At 47.4% G+C, this 20,893-nt stretch overlaps 1 protein-coding gene across 1 annotated transcript; it reads right to left on the bottom strand.

Annotated features, from left to right (window-relative positions):
• Positions 1-686: 686 nt before the first annotated feature.
• On the bottom strand, positions 687-19,646 carry FBXL18 (F-box and leucine rich repeat protein 18; the record flags this gene model as incomplete). The annotated part of the gene is given in 7 exon segments (XM_084270906.1): positions 687-860; positions 12,497-12,715; positions 15,528-17,068; positions 17,944-18,144; positions 19,356-19,528; positions 19,531-19,570; positions 19,572-19,646. Coding segments are annotated over 7 exon segments (2,406 nt in total). The 3' UTR covers positions 687-703.
• Positions 19,647-20,893: the final 1,247 nt, after the last annotated feature.

The raw sequence follows: 20,893 nt of genomic DNA, 5'->3' as shown, positions 1-20,893 counted from the left end.
GACAAGGTTTTCCAACAGAGCTGAGAACATCTTCCACCAGACCAATGGAAACAGCATCAGCAACAACATCCATGGTTGAGATGCTAATGACCTTAAATTTGTTACTCAAAAATTAAAAAAAATCCTTGTGGTAACTCTCAATCAAAAAAAAAAAACACCCTTTAAATAGCTGTGATTGCACGTGTGTGACCACAAACCGTATTGGTAACATAGAAAAGATGTGATGCACTTCAACAGAGCAACACATTTTTCTGCCTCTTAGCTGGCTTAGGCTTTCTACTTTGCCAAAAATACTGAAGCAAAGAATGATTTCCACCAATATCACAAAGCACACTGCCAAAGTACACAGGGGCCCTTAGGAAATACACCAGGCGACACAGGGGAAACAGCATCATTAAGTCAGTTTCTCTTACCTTTAACTTCAGTAAAATAACAAAGCATTTCATATTAACTGCAAGGAAATACTCAGCAGATTCCAGAAGCCTTTGAGACAGGATTTTCAGATGCAAGCAATATCCAATAGATGTTTCCCCACTGCAAAGAACCAGCTTGCCTTTTTTTTTTAATTTATTTTGCAATTGCACCTATGTCAAGTGATTGTGCAGAATCCAGTGAGGTGGCCAGGAGCTGAAGGTGGAGAATCCAGGCCAACAAGAAGCTGTTTCAGGTGTTCATGCTGACCGTCCTTTCCACGCTGTGACAGTCACCACCACAGGTTGGGAGGTTCCTCAGCCACTCTGCTTTTAAACAAGGTAATTTCATCCAGGTGCCGCATGGGGACGTCTCTGATGACCTCTGTCAAGTCCTCATGAAGCAGAGGGAAAATGACGACGTTTAAAGCAGGACGCTCTGCCTGGAAACTAAAATCAGACACAGGTTATCAGGTGAGGAGAAACACGAGTTCTCTGGTGCAGGGGAAGGGGATTGCACGGATACAGATCATGCAGGGATGTTCAGAGGAGGCAGGAGGGGCAGCTGGATGTCCCACTCTCCTGTGTGGAAGCAGGGAGTGGAGGTTGGGCGTACGTCCCTTTTCAGTGAGTCTGTTGAGCTGAGAAGCTCAAATTCAGTCTAAGAGGGGAAGGGAGCAGTAAGTTTTTAAAAGATAAAATCACAACATACAGGTATTCTTAGAGGACCAGAGATCCTGAGAGCTCTGCCCAAACTGGGCAAGGTGCTGAGATAACATTTAAACCACCTACAAACCAGCAGCAAGTTGCAGAGCCATTAAGAAAATCAGGGCAGAGCATTGCCAGGCATTCCCTCGGGGATGAGGCTGGGATTATCACTTCAGGCTGGGCTGTTCAGCATGCAGAGCCTACACTCAGCAATTAGAGCACAAGCCAGTTTAGAAAGCTCAGATCTGCAGATAAGCATTTAAGTGTGCATGAACACACACACACACACACACACACACACACACACACACTGCTGCCTCCTTCTTAATCCAAGTTGCAGAAAACCTGTCTTGGCACCACAGGAATTTACCACAAGCATCCCTGTCAGCTGCTTGAATTTGGGGTACCAGTTTCTGATCAACAGCCTCAGCCTCTTGGTCCCCTCTTAGGGAAACCTGCATCCTCCTCCTGCTCTCCCAGGTCTCCATGCAAACACCCCATCACAGGTTCTGCCTTCCAGCACAAATCCCACACCTAAGCCAGTGAGAGCCCTGAGAGGACAATGTGAGAGAGGAGCAGAAGGGTTGTAGCTACAGAGCAGAGGAAGAGAACAGCAAAAGTTAAGGGCATTTACACAGTGTAAAAAGAGCCACAGAAAAAGAGTCCAAGCCCCCATCAGCAAGTACTCTACATGATAGCAGCCTGGTGAGTAAGGGAATGTGGGGAAGAGCAATAGCATTACTCAGTGTAGCATAACAAGAGCTCAGTCTTTAAAAACTGAGAGGTAAAGGGAAGTTATGCTACAGCTTAAGAGTTACACCCTGAAGATTAAAAGACTTGTGACTATTAGCCCCATGCCACCAAGATGCTTCCTCTGAACCCTGTGACTGTTCATTATCACTCTAAAGGATGCAGAGTCAAACTGGCAGCATCAGTCCCTTGGGGCTGAACCAAGTCGTGCTGGGTCAAAAGAGGAGTTCACTGCTCAACCAACCTCTCATGCAGATGTGTGTGTCCAGAAAATTCCCAGCTCATCTCTAGCCCTGAAACAGCCAGATTTGTGTAAGACAAAGAGGGAATAGCTGGAGATTCGGCTGCTGGAAACACATGAAAATCCTCTGGTAGCTGAAGAAAAGGCCATGAGACTCTGGCATTTCCCAGGGAGACAGAAAGGATGTTCCCATCCATAAATGACTTGGAGTAGGGCTGCCAAAATCGTAGCAGAGGAACTCCCATTCTGAGGCTAGTTGCTCAGTCCTGGTGAGCTGAATTAATTTGCCTGAACCGAAGTAGCTGCAGGAGTAAAGATTGCCAGGGACAAAACCACCCAGGGCAATTTTATATCTTTCTGCATCACAGACCTGCCCTTCATGCCTGATGCCTGAAGGGCCATCAGAAAAGGACACCACCGCTCCTTGAGTGGATCTGGGGGCTTGTGTAGGAGCTGAGCAGTTTCCTACTTCCACAGCGCTGCCCACAAGAAATCAACCAGCGAATAATCACTGATCTGGGAGGCAGCTGGTAAAGTCTGCAGTGAAATTACATAAAATACAACAAATCTCTCTTTGATAGTCCCTCCTCTGCCTCTGCTCTTCACGTTTCTTATCCAACACCACAGTCCTGCAGAGAAAATCATGTTAATAGAACAAGTTTACTGAAGTTCAGCTAGAAAGAAACAGCCATCTCCCCAAGGCAAAGAAACCTCTGCTTCTTTCTTTGTATATAGACTCTCCCAAATTAGATCTGCATGCTGCCTTCTCACCATATACAAAATTGTAGTTTATAAGCAGCCTTTACATGTAGCTATAAAAAATGAGAACCTAGACAGGTTTACATGACAATCTGCCACCAAGACAACTGAAAAACCCCACAGTAAGCATACCTTCCAAAGAGGCTGGATTTATGTGAGAGGTTTGAACTTGATCTTAAAAAAAAAATTAAAAAAAAAAAAAGAAGAAAAAAAAAAGAAAGCTTTGTAATTTTCTTTCCCCCTCAACAGGAAACTGTATGTTACTGCAAACCTTGTAAATTCCATACCCCAGCAAGTTGACACCGGAGAATTCTTTCCATGTACAATTTGTGTGATTTAAGGAAAAAAAAAAATCAAATGCACATGGCTCACTATTATTCTCTGCTAAATGTGCGTGCAAAGCCTCTCCTCTAACTGCCTGTTAAAAAACACCCTGATTTTAACGAGCAGCTGTCATAATGTTAAACTGGGATTAGCAGTTCCCAAAAGCAGACTCCCTCTGCAATGCTTGCTCCTTTAGTCCTTCCCCGGAAGGCAATTCCTTTCTTCATCCACCTGTCCAGGTGGGCTAGATTAAGTGAGAAGCACTTAGAGCACTAGTTTGAAAGGCCCCAGGCATGGGGAGGAGATAACAAGAAGGGGAAGAGATTGAGTTAATGAGTTGCAGAATAGCTCCTGTAATCTTCTTGACGGTTCTTTCCTCATTCCACACCTGGATGGACTTCAAACTGGATCTACCTCTGCAAGCACATGGCTTGTAAAATTAAAACCCGAAGGACAGAGGAGGATGTCGACCTGGGGAGACAAAAGAGCTGCAGTTTCAGACATGAAACCCTGCTTTTTTTTCCAAGGCAAAGCCGCCAAGGATATGTTTGCTTGCTCTCTCCTACAAAACCTCCAGACTAAACTCATCATGATTAATTAAATGAAAGCAAGTTTTCTAGGCAACTGACTAGCAGCCCCTTAAAAACATACCCTTTAATCAGAAACAACCACCAGGATAACAAAGAAAAGACCCCTCCACGCATATTTTCCACCACAGCCTCTGGTCCAGCAGACTCAACACCAAACCAACAACCACCCAGCAGGAACTTTTACAAGGAGATCTCTGAAGTGTCCTCATTTGGATGTGGACACATAGTGGGCCTGGCTTCAGCAGCTGGCTGAAATCATCCACAGAGCTGGAAAACGGAGAGCAGAGCACACACTGTGTCACAAATTCCTCCTGGTGGTAGCTGAGGTGTAACCTTGCTCGACAGCTACATCTTGAACAGGCTGTGGGTGGCCGAAAGGGTTAATGCTGATTTGCTACTTGCCTCCAAAATAATCCCAGAACAGGTGTGGACTGGACACAGTAAGGTTATTTTCAAGTGAACAGCTTGGTAAATAGCCTAACACTACAGTCTCAATTACTTCCAAACAGCGTGGCAGGATCCAATATGTAGGTCAGGGACAAAGTCAAAAAGAGAGAGAAAAAGTCTAAAAGCAAGGCTGCACTTTGATCAGGTTTCCTCGATTTTAGCAAGACAAAAGAGTCACTCCCTGGAATGCAGTTATCTCCTGGCAAACACTCTCAGTGTGTGTTTTCAGCCATACCTCTCTAGAGAGGCCAGTCCCCAGGACTCCACCTGCTGATAGAGCTAAAGGGCAGCCCAAAGCCGCAGGAGAATCTCACCAGCCAGCCTGTAAGGATGGATGCTGCCCCACTGTGACTCTGCACTGCAGACCCCAGAAGATGACAACTCAAACTTACCTTCTCTTACCAGTCAGGAAAGAATAAGGCTGCATTTGGGACTAAAGAACGTATTTCCCCCGACATTTCCAGAGAGACCCAAGAAAAGCCTATTCCCAAATCCAGATGTTTCAGCACATCCCACTGCACAAAAGCTGGCAAGCAGGAGGAAGGGCACACGAGGTGGTATAATTAAGCACTGGCAACAACAGTAGTACACACCAGATAAAAGAGGAAATACAGTGTATCAGGAGTGGATCAGGGCCAGGATTTTTCACTCCACAAACTGAGAATGAGTTTATGGGAAATAAGGCTTTAGAGGGGGAAATCGAGGGAAGAAACCAGGAGAAGCTTGATTTGAGGGAACAGAGCACGGTGGGCACAGAGCAGATGTGGACTCCAGTCTGCAGGACTCTCACAAATGCAAATCAATCTCTGCAGCAGTCACACACCTTCTCCCCCTCTATTTAGACTTCCCTCACAGGCTGCTGAGCTGTTTCTGGAGAAAAGCAAGTCTTCCAAGAGAAGGGAATTCAGAGTGCCTTGCTTTTTGCCAGGTACACAAGCTCCGTTACCCACATGCACAAAACCCCTGTTAATCCTCTGCCAGGAACAGCACAAGTTTGTTTTCACTAGAAGGTTTGCTCACATCTGAAAGTTCAAATGTGGCATCTGTCTTGAAAGCTCAGGCCAGCGTACCTGAGCCAGGCTGGAAACTCCCATCCCTGAAGCATGGCATGGTGGAACAGAGGAAGTGCCAGGAGAAGTGGGAGCAGCTGACAAGTGGCATGACCCAACAGACATACACACACTTTTCTCATCTTTTCAGGAAGATCAGACATACACTTAAAATTTGTTCCACTGGCCGTGCCCTGAACTCAGTACCAGGGAACTGCAAAAGCCCTCCTCCTGTACAGCGACTGCCAAGAGCATAAAAGTGAAGCTTCTCCAGAGCACCTTCCAGCCATGCTAAAGAAACTGCGGGTAGAAGACCCCCAGACCCTTTCCCTCCATGAGCAGGGAGGACTTCTTTTCCCTACTCATCCCCAAGAAGTCTCTCACGAGGGGTCCAAAGCCTTCGTGCACTGACTCTAAAGAACACCCATTCCCTATGCCCATTCTGACTCCCAGCCCTGCCAGAGTACCAGTGCCCAGCAGACTTCACCTTTCAATCTCAGAAACAGAATTCAAAACTTCCCTGGGAAGTGTTGTGATTCCTCAGGTTGCTCTTAGCTCCACACAATAACTATTTCCTCCATCAAGTATTTTACTTTAAGGGTGTCTTCCATCTTCTCAAATCTACACAGACAAACTACAAACAGGCATTCTCCTCAGGCCTGCAATTTCCCCTCACCTTAAATCCCATCATCACATTCCCTCCCATCTTAAAGGGGTGCAGATGGGCCTTGAAGTCATTTGCACACAACACACTCCCGTTGCCTTCAATGCAGCATCACATCACAGGGAAGGAGCAATACACATCAGACTCATCCCCAGCGTAGGCAAATTACACCTCAGAACTGTGGTTTCCCTCTGTAAGGCATGAATGACACTGCACTGCTTCTCCCTGGAGCTGAGGTTTCTATCAAACATGCTTGCAGACTGAGGTTCTTACATTATTTTGCCAGCTGAACTCCACATCAGTCAAATGTGACCGGACAATTAGAGGGGGAGGGAATAAGAACCCAAAGAGCGATGCCAGAGCGCCCAGGACACGTCCTAGGGGAGTGCTCTGCCAGAGCAAGCTGAAAGTTATTTCCTAATCTCTTCCACAAATTAAAAAGCTACTGCAATAACTGCTCAATTAGATTTATTTTACTATGGAAATGCTTTAAAGCTGCAGTTAATGCTTCCGTTCAGCCTTTTACACCCTCATGAAGAGAAAGCACGACAGCACTATTCCAATATTTTTTCTCAGCCAAGAGAGGGAGGAGGACACTGCTTGAAACCCATTTAATGTACAAACCAATCCTACATGCCAAGGAAGGTTTCAGGACTGAATTCCCTTCAAAACACATGAGCTAGCAGTTAGAACAAGACAGTTGGTCAGCCACAGGAATGCATTTAAGAAAAGGATATGTTGTTACCCCCCAAAAAAAATGTCAATATATTAATATGCCAAATCAGGGATGGTCCCACAAAGCATTGCCAGCTTGTAAAGTATTTGAACCCACCCATAAAGAACATCCCTGGAAGAAGTAAAGGTGTCCGGGCCACACCTCAAGCACAATCAGCCTTTGCCAAGCCAGCCAACGAATTCTTGGGTAACACAAGCTGACAAGGATGCAGTTTGTTATTCAGTCTGTGACAGAATGATTCAGGGGTTTCTAAGAGCAGGAAATGAAACAGACAATGAAAGCTGGAACAGGATGCTAATGATTCACTACACCAGCCTAGCGATACATTAAGTCTTCTGCAATCAGACGCAGGGCCTGAGCCCACAACATGCTTAGGCTAGCGGAGTGGGATTGGCAGCTACCCTGCTGGCTCTGGGATCCAGGAAAGCCAGCAGTGCACTGAGAGGGGCTTTTTCAAGGTCAGAAGGAAGAGAAGGTGGTAAAAGGATGAAAAACCAGCTTGAAAATCTCAAATAAGCCCTGGGTAGTAATACCTGCTTTCTGCAGTGTCAGTGCAATTGCACGGGTCAGGTGGGCAGTGCAGGAGGGATGCTGGATGACCCTGTGGAATTCAAAGATGATCTTGTACTCACTTACTGCCCTCACAGCCCCTTCCCACCCCATCTAACAGTTGAAAAGGGTTACCCAAAAAGGCTTCTCTGAGGATGAGCCCACAATGAGAATCCAGGCAAGAGGAATATTGCAGGGATATCCAGGGAAATAGCAACAAGGGAGGAGGAAAGCTTAGCTCTGAGGTGAGCAAAAATTCATTTGTGTAGTTCAGTCCTGTGCTAAATGCTCACTCAGCACTTTCCAAATACTTGGTTTCACCTCCATGCTCCCACCTGGAAGCACTATTTCTGCAACTGAATCCCAGGAGGGTGCCACAGCCACATAGGGCCACTGGAATCAGCAGTTTAAGAGAAGGTAAGATCCAGCCAAGAGTTTCATGTTAAAAAAAAAAAAAAAGGACAATAATAGGCAGGGGAAAATTTAGGTAATGCTACAAAGCTTGAACAGTAAGATATAATTCAGCCTGAAATAGCTGTTCCTGGAAAGTGGCAGGAGTCCTATTGTGAAACCATCTTTAAACTAAGCCTTGCTCCTACCTGACATGGGCAGAAAGAAGGTTAAATTAGTGTTTCTTTCTCTGGGTCTTGGATCCCAAGAACAGGCAGATTGTCCAAAACAGTAAAGTCCTCTGCACTTTCCAGCACTGGTTAGCCCTCACAGTCACCTGAGTTGCACACTCACTCTGCAAAGCCATTTACTGGAGCCAGGTAGTCAGCATGGCCAAGGGAACTGGGCCAGACAGCTTGAGCTGGGACTGGTGGGTCTCACTCTCCACCCTGCAGCTCTTGAGGGATGCTGCACCAGGACCCTCACACCTTTTCCCAACAGCTATCAGACCCCAAGAGATGAAAATGGTGCTATCAGGAGACGTGAGCAGCTGAATCCAGGTACCCATCCACCTCCCCAAAACACACTTCAGCTGCACCACAACCTTTCACTTCCTGACCACGCTCTCTACCGTGGCTTAACTTAGATTGCATTTTTATAAATCACAGCTCACCACTATGCCATGACACTTTCCCCCCATGCACAAAGAATCCCTGATGACATCATGCTCTCAGAGATTTTTGTTGTTTTGCTTTGGTGTTTTGGTGGGATTTTACTGCTGCTTTCTTGATCTTTCCCAAAGTGTTTTTTTCAAGGACTTTTCACAGGCTTGCATTGTCTGGTGTTGTGAAGTCCTTGAAGCTATTACAATGATAGAAGCTGTCCTTAAAGCTTAAGCTAAACCTGACAAAATTCTAAAGGAACAGGCTGGAAAATAAAATCTGTCCTTGAAGCCAAGGAGATATTTGCCAAAGCATTTCCCATCTCCTGTTCTCTGCTGGTGAGTGTCACCAGGAAAGCAACTTATCCTGCACATTTGTGAAGTGCCCACTAACCACACCGTGCAGCTGCACAACCCTGAAGTCACCCAAATTCCTTGGCCGCAAGATTTCTGGGGCAGAGAAATACAGGCGCATATATAGGGTTATTTAGCATGCAGCACGTCAGTAAGCAGTGGGACACCTTCCGTAGGTCACAGCTCCATCTACTGACTGTTTCACAAAATAACCGTGGAAGTATAGAGGGAAAGAGGTTCGAAGCACACCACGTCCCCCTCGGACACGACTCGGGACACATCAGCTCTCTGCAAGCACTTAAAAGGAATCCCAGCACCGCGATTCAGCCCAAAAACAAGCAGCAAATCTCCCTTTTCTGCAAAGCAGCTTCTTTGCACCACAACAGGTCCCAGGTCACGCTTGAGCCTGCAAGGACAGGTCCCCCAGATTGTGGTATTTCAGTGTTTCTGAAGTGAGTGCTGCAGTGGTTTGAACAGAAGAGTTATTTACACAAAGGCAACACGTGCTTGGAGCTAAGCACTTGGCAAAGTTGGGGTCCAAGCATAAAAGGGAAAACATTGTGTTTGACAGATCTGCTCCCATCTGAAGCGTAGCAGCAGCTGAGCACCATGTGATAGGAAAGAAAACGTCGTTTTACAGAGAAACTGAGACTAGACCACTGTCACATGTGAAATCTGAGGAAGATCAGGGAAGTCGATATGGATCACTCAAGCCACATCTCCCACTCTAACCACTAAGCCCTTCTTATGTGCACAGAGTATCTCCCTAACCATAAAGGAGACTGCCCCTCCCATCCACATAGAAGAAAAAAGAATAAAGAAAAACACTGCAATGATTTATCTGCCCAGAGGGAAACAGTCTTCTCTAAAGCTCAGAGGAGACCTTGCCCTTGCAAGCCTCTTGTTTGCTGATGAGGGCTCCAGATGAGTGCTGTTCTGCTTACTGTGTTTCATTGCAAAAGAGGCAGAACTGAATCAGAGGCTTTTAATGACTTAAATACGTAAAGCAATCTGTCCCAAACAGCAGCAAACTTCAACCAGAACACTGCACACAAGAAAGCTGGTCACCACAGGGCCTGGTTTTGAGCTGTCACAAGACCAACAGACATGAGAACAACTCTTTTTTTAAGCCAGCAGATCAGAAATACATAATATTATCTTTATTTTTACGGTCAGAGGGAAGAGTTTGAGAATTGGTTCAGGCTTTAAGCCATCAGTGTGATGCAGAAGATGTAACACCCAAGCTCCTGTCACCACACCCTGTACACACCATCTTCCAGTACAACTCAGCAGTTGAAACACGTCTATTCTCCACAAATCAGTCCCAGCCTCTTCCACGATCCAGAACTTCATGTACATCCACATCTGAAAAAGGACTGCACTCCAGTAGCTTGCATTTCCAAACTCTCCCAGCTCTCCTGCCCACAGCAAACCACTGGTGCATATCCAGCTCCAGGCTTTTCCAGTTCCCGCTTGCATTTCTGTTTTCAGAGGCACTGGGAGAACTGATGTCAATTTGGCCCCATCCCCCCTGTTCAAAACTACCAATCACTTGGTCTTGTTTAAGCTGAGAGCAGCCATCTCCATAGCTCTAAAATAAGAACTAGCCCTTAATAGGGCCAGGGGAACACAGATCGATTCCCCCAGCTCAAGAAAAGGAGCTAACAAAGAAAGGCCTCCCCTGCCCTCACCTCCTCCTTCCCACCCACTCTCCATGTTTTACACACATACACAGCACCTGCACACATTCAAAAAGAAACTAACAACAAAAAAAGATAAATCACCTTATTTCAGTCTGCCACAAGGATACACAACTTCAAACTTGCTGCCCAATGGGCTCTTCCAATTAAAAACTTGGATTAAAGGGACACTAGCACCACATTTTGAGAGGAAGCTGTGCTGTGTGAATTCGAGCCTTACCTACAGGTTTAAGCAGGGAACTGGCTCACACACAGATTTTACTGCATGTTGCTTTGCCCTTGGAGGAGCAGACAAAAAAGCAGTCAAGGGAAAGTCAATTCCTGACCTCATCTGAGGGCACATTTGCACGAGGATGAAAATGGGATCACTGGAGAAGTCACATGGTTAAAGACTCACTGATGGCTTGTGGAAGACTCCAGGCTTTGCTTACACATCATTGTCTGTATTTTGTTCCTTCCATTTTATTACTAGAGGCAGTTGCATGAGAACGGGATCTTTGTTGCTTAGGAGAGCATCTGCTCCCACTGCTTATCCTCCTCCTGAAGTCATAATCTTACGTGACATCAAAATCGTTTCCAGAGCCACCAATTACAATGTCATAGAGGATTATGACTTCAGGTGTAGAACTTGCAGTGGGAGCAGATGCTCTCTTCGGAAAAAAAAAAAGGAAAAAAAACCCATATACTTCAAAAATCCCTTTTTCATACACGTCTCTATTAATAAAATACAAAAGAAGAAGAATAGTATGACAGCCAGAACTGTTGCTAAATATAAAAATAGTTTTTAACATTTCCACAAGGCATCAGCTGCTCTTTGGAAAGTTCCCAAGGTTTAAATTATTAAGAGGTACAGAATGTAGAGAGAATCTGTCCATGACAGAGGAAAAAAAGAGGGAGAAAAGACTGCAGAACAGCAGATTTCTGCTCAGTAAGCGGACATTAAGATGTTGGCCAGCGCTGCAACGGCATCTCAGAGGGGAGAGCAAAATAAAAAATGGGAACTGCAGGTCCTTGGTTCTTCCTAAGGAACCCTGAAGCGATACTGAAATCCACTGAGAAACCTTTGTTACAGATAGGAAGCCCTGTGAAAACCAAACTCAAAGAATCCTTGTCACATCAGAAGGAATTTGCTTAGATGTTTCCAACAATCGCTATCCCAGAAGGACACAGAGCCTTTCAGAGGCTGTAACAAACAACCTCATGTGCAGTTGGGTAGGTAGCTAATACAGTCATAGGCTCTTCTGGATTCGATCCGCGGAAACAAGCCAAGTGTAATAAGTCAGGATGAAGCTGGAGAAAAGCTGGGGAGGGGGGGGAGGAGGAGCACCCTTTAGGATGCAGTAATAATGCCGTGTGATTTGAAATTTTTATTACAGCTTCACAGGGCAAAGCAACAGTAGGTGACAAAGAAAACAGACTGAAGGCAGAGAAAAGCCCTTCTAGGAAAAAAATAATAATAATAATAATAATGGAAAGTCTGTTGCATGGGAAATATTTTGTAAGATGACTGCCACTACTAGAAGATTTCAAAATGCCAAGTGTAATTAAAAGCTCTCTTTTCAGATGCAGTTCACGGCTCACACACAAACGTTTCCCACCACGTGAGCCTCAGAACACTGCAAGGGGCCAAGCAAAACGCGTGCAAAGGCAGTTTGTGCTGATTCTCTCCCCATGCACCCCCCTCCAAAAGAAAAACCCTTCACAACAACCCTTTAAAGGCTTTGAATTGTGCTGCCAGGGGATTATCAGTAAGTGACATTTACAACTGATTAGAGGATGGAGAATTATCTTAGTCACTTGTGGGAAAGGAGGAAAGCTTCAAGGTCAAATCTCTCAGCTCTTAAAATGTCGGCAGATGTTTTGTTTACATGAAAAGTGTCATTTGATTTATGATGGAGCTTTACATCCAGAACTTCAACTCTGCCAACGGAACTGCAGAGAACATGGGTGGGAACGGAATCAAAAATTCATATAATACCTTCAAATATTTCACTGATTCACTCCTATTAAAATAAGAGGCTAGTCCACATGCCAAGTGGTTACACAGTACCTATTAGCTTCTTGGAACAAGTGCTCCAAGCCATATAAACCTTGGCAAGCAAGGAAAGAGAGATGAATCTTCAACAGCTCCCGAAATCCCACATCAACCCCTTTCCGCACTCACCTCCGGACAATAGATTGCTGGAGATTTTTGCAAACAGTAAGAGATTCTCCCATAAACATGTGGCACATGATGACCTCAAGGCAGTTGGCCATAAATGACATCACTGCGTCAGACTGCAGAGTCCCACTCCGGGAGACGATGCAAAGCCGCTGGAGAGAGGAGCAGTGACTCAGTGCCTGGAAGAACTGGGCGCCCGCACAGAAGTACGGCTGTTCCAGCCTGCAAGAGCAAACAAAAACAAGTCAATGGGCAATTCATGCTTCAGGCCACTCTCAGACAAGAGGGAAGGCAGCACATTCATGGGGGGCTGGCAAATGGAGCAACCAGTGTGTGTACCCCACACACACACACTGCCTGGTTCACTCATGATAACCTGCTACCTGCCTGTGCCAGTGGTATGGCACAACAAACCCAACACAGTGAGCTCAGGGCTCCTGCTTGCTGGTTGCTCCTGAACAGTGTGTGCTGAAGGACAAGGACACAAACAGGCAGAAAGGCCCTAAACCGCATGATTTCAGCATCACAGGGAGCAACCCTGGTTCTGCAAGTTCTGCACAAAGCATGTTGGGTGAGATGAGCCTCAGATCTGACCAGCAGATCCAGTCTGGTCTTTAGATGAGCACAGCCTGGCTTTTGCTACCTACCATCCACTGAGCAGGTGATGGGGATTTAGGGACTTCACACTCTGGTGTGCCAAACACTGATCAAACTGGTCATCTTCTGTTTATTGCCCAGAGAGAAGCATGAAAAATTCACAATGCACACATGGTGATGCAGAACATGGGCCTCTGAGCCAACAGTGACCACAACCAGCCCTCCAAAAGATCAAAGCCTTTGCTCTCCCATGGCAAGGGAAACCACCATCAATCCAACCTTTACCTTAGCCCAGAGAAGACAGACAGGATTTTCTATCATGGCTATCTGCAATCTTACATCACAACCCACAGTAGGACACCAAAATGTCATGGTGAAGACACCATGACACCTGACCAATAAGGGGTCCATGTTTTAACCAGCAACATAACTGGATGACTCCCTCCCAGAAACCAGTCTGCAGGAAGCAGAACCTGCTCCGGGCCAGTGTCACCTGGAGTCTGAATCAGCTTAGTACAGATTTACTACAGAGCCTCAGAGCACTTGGGAATCCCAGTCATTGGGTCAGCAAGGCCAAGAGCTCCAAGAAGGTTAATCCACTGGGTGATAACAAGCTGTCGGACCTGATCTGATCTGGATAATCTCTGTGTAGGACTTTGTAATACCTGGGGTATCTCAGCAACTTAATCCTGTTAATTGATAAATCATGGTTTAGAGCCTCAGTCTGCAACTGCTGGCCAGGTAACATTGCTGGAAGAGATCCTAACAGCTCATGAGGGCTTTGGGCCATTGCTTAATATTAAGGAAATGGGAAGTCTGTCCAACTTCTCAACAGTGTTACTGGTCCATTATCAGTTTAGGACAAAAAGCACAAAAGCCCCCACAACCTCACAGCAGGTTCCTAGGTTAATCTCTGTGAAACGACAGCCATGCTTGCAGTACTGCCTTTCACTCGCTAGATGACAATGTTGCTCTGGAATAGCCCCTCAAACCAGTTTCTCGGCCTAGAAAACGGGGAGAGGAAAAAAAGGGTAGAAGCAGCAGAGAATGAGTCAGATGAAAATAAAACTACACATTGAGGAGGAAGTGGTAACCATTAAAATCCTCATAAGCCTATATAAACCCTTAGACTTTACTCAAGAAAGAACAGCAATGGCTTACATTGAAACACCTGGCTGTTACAAGGAGACACCCTTGTTTGTCCTTTATTCAGGGCTCTACGCTGCCTCCCATCTTCATTGCTCTTGGCCTCCATTTCAAAGTCTCTGCAAACCATCAGGCCTAGACTGAGAGAAACAATGCTGCTCTGCACACCCAAACCTCCTGCCCCACACCCCACTTCTTCCATGGCTACACAGTCTCTCAAAGGTTAGAGATACATTCACCTGACCCAAGACATTAAGGAGCTGAATTCCCAACAGCTGCCAAACCTTGGCTTAGAGACCACCACAGTCCCTGTCTGTTATAAATGGGAAGTTGTGGACATGCAGAACCCTCCTGAGGTGTTCTAGCCACCCTGGCTCCCTTTGCTATCGCAACAGATCAGGAACACACACACAAACATCAGCCTCAGCTGACGAGCAGTAATTTTAGTCACGCTCACAGTGTTTATGATCAAAAGAGTCACCTTGCTGTTACTACTGTTAGGTGTTTGAGAACCATTTGTGAACTGAGGGTGAGAATGGGGCTGACAGGTCTAAGCAGTTTTACCAACACAGACTGCCAAGGAAAAAGTAAAGGGGGGGAAAAAGGATCTTTCTCAAGTAATAACATTTGTGCTCATATAGACTGCTACAGGGAGCAGTCCCAGTTCACAGCCTTTGCTTCCCTAAGTACATTTTGGCTACTGTGAAGCAACTTTATGCATCATTTAGGATCAGATCCTACCAAGAAAGGAACATCAACAGGACAAACTAGTCCTGGAACATTTTCAATATACTATCAAGAAAAGAAAGGGAAACAAAAGACAAGATTTTTATACAAACCAAAGGCAGAAAAAATACCTCATTGGGAAACCCGAGAGCTCTACGTTATCTAGACACTGGAGGAGTCCCTTCCTTTCCTGAAACCTAAGAGATACACGTGTACACAAAGCCAAAAGTCAGCAGAGGCATGTAGTATTTAACCTAGCCCTGACAGGCTGCTAACTCCAAAATATGCAACATCCACTCTTCCTTATCTAAAAGGAAGGCAGTTGCAGCATAGACACATTTTGCTCTTAGAACACTGGTTAAAGGGCATATCCTGAGTCCTCAAGGACAACACAAGATGCCTTCCCGTTCTCCACAAGTCAGGAAGGAAAACACCCAGTTTTCAAGCCATTGCAGCTACTTTTGACCAGGACAGGAACACTTGCAGTGTTAACACTAGCCACAACAAACCACACGTTTCTGGAGATCCACAAATATGACAGAGATGTTCAGCAGCAGCCCCTCACCTGAGATCTCTCAAACACTTGCAGTGTTTCAGCATGTCCATGAGAGCAGACATATAGACCACTTTCCCCATCATGCCCAGGTTGGCCAGCGAAAGAGTCCGCAAGTGCTGGCACTGCAATCCAATGTTAATTAGCCCAGAGCCAGTAAGAATATTTGGCAGTTGTGCTAAGGTCAGGCTCTGCAAGTAAGTCAACTGGCTAATGGCAGCCACATCTGCATCCCCCACACTTTGTGCCCGGACACAAGGAGGCAGCGAGTTCCGAATTGCTGGCTCATTGCGGGGCATGGCAGAGGAAAAACTGGACCCAATGACTTCCAAGGTTTCCAAGAATCGGAGGCTTCCCATCAGCGCCCAAAATACTGAAGACTCTATCTTCTGGTTTGCCTGGTCTGCTAAGTTCCTTGGGTATGTCTGTATCCCAATCCGCACTTTCCTTCCAAGTGTTTGTGGCACCAGATTAGACGCCATGGGAGGCTTCTCCACATTTGCAGCAACATCTGTGATGGAGCAAACCGGTAGTGCTAAAGAGAGCAGGTGCTTTAGCCTGGACAGGAGCTGGCACAAGTGATTCCCTATGCTTTCTGAGCTGTGGTGATGAGCTGCAGAGAGGTTGAGGTGTCTCAAGTTGCAGCAAGACACTACCAGGCTTTCCAGAATGCTACTGTCAATGTCATCTTCTGCTTTTCGAAACAAGGACTCTGGAGCCAGGCAGTGAACGCAGCCGCTGAGATTCAAACTGGTCAAGCTTTTAAGATCCTTCCCACCATTAATGACCCGCTGGATCAGGTGCCCACCAGATAAGGTGCATCGGCTAAAGCTGAAGTAGAAAGGGTTGTTGAACTTCAAGTGTTGCAGGAGCCCAGAGCCATTAATCCAGGCCTTGGGCAATTGTAAAGCATCCAGACGTACATTTCGAGCCATAGAGTCCAGGAGGTTTTTAGTGGCTCCTGTCTCTGCAAAGCTACCAGGGGCAGAAATCAGGAAGGCGTGAAGGTTCTCAGGTGTCCGATCACTCAGCACTGCCAAGTACAGCCTCACCACCTCCTGATTCACGTAGCCAGGAGCCAGCCTGGCGTAGAAGACGCGGAGGTTCTGGTAATGGGGCACATTGCTCTCACCTACCATTAGCTGCCCAGAGAGCATAAAACCTTCTCGAGAGCGATCGAGAATCTCAAAATAGAGCAGCAGTTTCTCAAGGCTAGTGCAGCACGGAACAACACCATATGAGGGCGTGTAAAGGGTTTGCTTCAGTTCCGAGACACGGCTAAGAGTGGCTTTGCACTCACTGCTTAGCTGACTGGCATCGAACCCGGGGTTTACATCTATCGCCAGGGAGCGCAGGTGCTGGAGCGTGGACAGCATCTTTGAGAGGCGGAGAGAGGTGACGTGGCACCCAGACAAGTTCAGTTTTACCAGGTTCTTGCATCGCGTTACGTGATCGATAGTGCCGCTGGGCAGCCAATAGCACCCAGCCATGTTCAGCTGGTAAATCTCTTTTCCGATATCCCTCATCAGCTGCTTCACTTTGTCTTTGTTTACCTGTACTCAAACAAAACCACATTCAATGAGACATACGGCAATGGTGTGTACTGACTCAGTTTCCCATCTGAAGATGGGGATAAGAGCAATTAGCACTTAGGTTACATGGCTCATTCAAACTTTTTGGGGTGCTTGCACAGTCTAAGAACTATTATAAGGCCCATAGCTGGCTTGGTCTGCCATGCTTTGGCTTCTTAGGATCACACTTCTCTTAGCTTCCCAGGCTGTGCAGTTCTGCGTTACTGACTGCAAGGCCAAGCCTGTCCAGCTGTTCCAGACCATCTCCATTTTCTAACAGCAAGGCTATTTCAGCAGAACTAGCTATCTAAGGAAACTCAGGCTGAAAGAATGTTTGCATTCTCCTTCATCCCATTTCCTCTTTTGGAAACATCGAAGAGGCTTCCCCTTGCCTGCCCTTGGTGACACAGTCCTCATAAAACATATCACCCTTCAATCCTGAGCTTTATTTTTGTTCTAACACATACACAGTTTCTGGCTCAGCTGACTTCGTGCCTCACAGCAACATGCACAAGAACTTTTTTTGTACAACACCACGAAAAAATGTACTTTAAGAAAATGGTAACTTTACACAACCACAGCTACAAATGGAAAGTCACTTTCCATTTTAGCTTCCAGCAACACAGAGAAGTCACTTTCACTGATGGTATTTTATATAACTAAGGGAGCACAGAGCTGTTCTAACAAAGCATTCTGGAAAACAAATGCTTTTATAAAACAGTTTATTGTTTATTTGACTTCAGCATTCAAGAGCAGTTCATTTATGCAGGCACACCGGAAAGTTCTATTTCTTGGTATTTTTTCACAAGTCAGATTTGTCTTCATAGCTAACAGAAGCAGCAAGCTACTCTCCCCACCTTATAGTCTTTCTGAAGTAAAACCGTATGCGTTAGGCTCTTGTCGAGGCAAAGCGTTGCGAGCTTCCTGCAGGTTCTCCTGACGTTCAGGACAAGGTCTGTGCAAGGGACGTAGCTGAGGATGTGCAGGAGGATCTCATCTGAGAACTCCATCAAGTTGACACCATTACTTTCCTCCTCGCTCTCCCTACTTACAGTCTCCTGTGGGGAGGAAAAACAAAAGAAAAAAGAAAAAGAGAAAAAAAGCTACCAGCTCAGAAGCTTCAGCAAACCTTTTGAGAGCAGATACCTCAAGTCTCATGAGGATTTATCAACTGAGACAAAACAGAAACACTTGAACCTAAGTACTTCCATCTGCATGAAGAAATCAAAAGCTTTCCCTTGTAAGACAATATGGGGGTAGCACAAACCTTCATATGAAGCCACAGTGCCTCCAGTCACTCTTTCACTGCTAGCTACTTTAGAATGAGGGTAAGAAAAACATTCACATTCATTCCACTTCTGCTGCTTTGCAATTGGGAAAGCAACTGTCCCTGACTCTTTAGAAATAATACGAAGTCTCTTTCTACATCTTTCCTTAAAGTACCATCTATTTTGCCAACCTTAAGAATTATATAAGCATATATATATACACACACACACAAACAAAACCACGGTCCAGCATCAGATCACCCATTGCTCTTTTGCAGCATGCTTACACCTGAGCTGTATGAAACCATAGGCCTGACAGCTGGGCTCCAAGGGGGACACGAGAGCCCCTCTGCTTCTCCACCCCACGCTCCCTTCCTTCAACACTGGGGTGATAAGAGGCATCCCAGCAATCACACCCCAAGCCCACCTGATCAGGTGACAGGGTGCACAGAGCCCTGTGTAGGGCAGGGATCTGGCACAGCACCCAGCCCGCCCCACAGCAAGGATGCTGGTTCCAGAGCGCAGCTGGGACTCAGCACCATCTTTAATAAAGCTCGGATTGGCGTTACCGCTATGGCGTTCCCTAAGGGAATGTGGGGAGCTGGTCCCACCTCACAGCCCCTGTAACCCTCTCCCCCACCCCCAAATTCGTTGCCCGTACCCAGCCCCGTCAGAAGCTGGCAGGACCGCCTCAGGAACCGAACCCCCAGGGCCTTCCCGCGCCGGCAAGCGGCCCGGGCCGAGCCCCGAGGGAAGAGGGGCCGCCAGCACTCCCCGGCCTGGCCGCCGCCATTTGCGCCCCCTCCTCACCCCCAGGGCCGGCTCCAGCCCCTCTCGCTTCGCCCCCATCCCTGATGGACCCAGCTCATCCCAACCCCAGACCCGGGATACGGCGGCAGAGACCAAGCCCCCGCTACAGCTCCAGTTAACGGCCGCCCGGGTGTCGGGGCGGAGGGATAAGCGGAGTGCGAGAAGAACCCCCCCTCTCCGCCCCAGCTCACCTCTCCAGAGCGGAACATGGCGGCGGCCGCGCGGTCCCGCCGCCGCCGCCACCTCCCCCGGACACCGCTCAAACCGGCCGCGTCCCGGCCTGGCTCCTCGCCGGCCCGGCCGCCGCACGATTCTTCCGGCGCTGCCATGACCCGACTTCCGCAGCTCGCCACACCCCGCCTCTCCCTCGGCCGCCCTGCGCATCCATCTTGAGCGTGGCCCGTGGCCGGGCGGGAAGCGCCTAGCTGCTGTCCGGCGCCATCTTGAAAGCGGCGCCGCCATGATGGGAGTGGCGGGGCCATGTCGGGAGGCGTGCGAGCCGTCCCTGGCAGCCCGTCTGACTCTGAGGCCTCTTTCACCTTGAGGGCGGCAGCTCCCTGCGGAGGCGAAAGCAGAGTCGCTCCGCAGGCAGCAGCCCAGCTCCATCGCCTCTCCCCCAGTGCCACCAGTGCTGAGGCATCAGGGCTGGTGGGAGCCAGGCAGAGGGTCCGCCCAGCCTCCTCCACCCTCAGCCACCCTGGCAGCTGACTCACGCCAAGCCCAGAGCTGCTGGTTCCAAAAAATGTAAATCCACCCCGTGAAGAAGAGCCGTGGGGCACAGCAGTGACTCAGCGGGAGGCAGAAGCCCCACCGGGTTGGCAGGACACCCCAGCTGAGCTGTTCCGCAGCCCCAGGCACTCTCTGGGTTAGCACCCTGGTTCTCCAGGGAGGCAGCAGAGCACCTGATTTGAGAGAACAATCCTCTCCCAGCTCATGAGGAGCTGGAATCAAAACCCATTAGCACCAAACAGGTTGATGCTAACAAAGAGACTGGTGATACCACCCCCTTATATAAACCCATCAGCCCCAGGTTCACTGGTCATTGATGATGCCAACGATTGTCAGCTGGGCTTTAACCAAGATGTGAGCTTTGGCTGCAGGTGTGAGGTGCCATCCTTCCCTTCAGTGATGCATAAGGGCTATGCAGAAGTCATCCAGGGCTGCTCTGAGCACAGTCATTGCACACAGCAACGTCCAAGGGGAGCCGCTGGCTCAGCACTGTTAATATTAGCTCCTCATCCCGAATCTCAAGTACAGACAGGACTGGAGTGCTGGTATTTCCAGTTACGTGAATGCTTCGGGAATTTTGTTCATAGAAGATGTGTTTTAAAGATGACCCACAAAGGAAGATGAATAGGTTGCTGCTTTCTTCCTGCTTGATTGTTGCCATTTAAGGCCATGAATTAGATTAGGGGTAATTTGGGGGTTTCGCTTAGAAATATCAAGTATCTCAAGTCTTGATTACCTATTTTGCTTCCAGGCCTGTGAGAAGGCTCTGGAGTTGAAGAGGAACACCCCCCTCCCCTTAGCCCTTAGATGAGGGAGAGCCTCAGTAAGAGAATCTGTACCTGCTTTGTTTGTCATGTGCTGCAGTTAAATAGAAAGTAATGACAAATTAAATCCGGAGGGCCTTCAGTCAAGACTGACTTGTTTGACATCTGGGAAAAATACCAACTTACCATATTTGCAGTCATCAGGGAAAGCAGAGCCCGGGATGGAGGAGACCTGC

The sequence above is a fragment of the Gallinula chloropus genome (genome assembly GCF_964237585.1).
Source record: "Gallinula chloropus genome assembly, chromosome: 15".
Taxonomy (NCBI): domain Eukaryota; kingdom Metazoa; phylum Chordata; class Aves; order Gruiformes; family Rallidae; genus Gallinula; species Gallinula chloropus.
The sequence above is the reverse complement of the archived record's forward strand: the minus strand, read 5'-3'. Positions and strand labels throughout refer to the sequence as shown.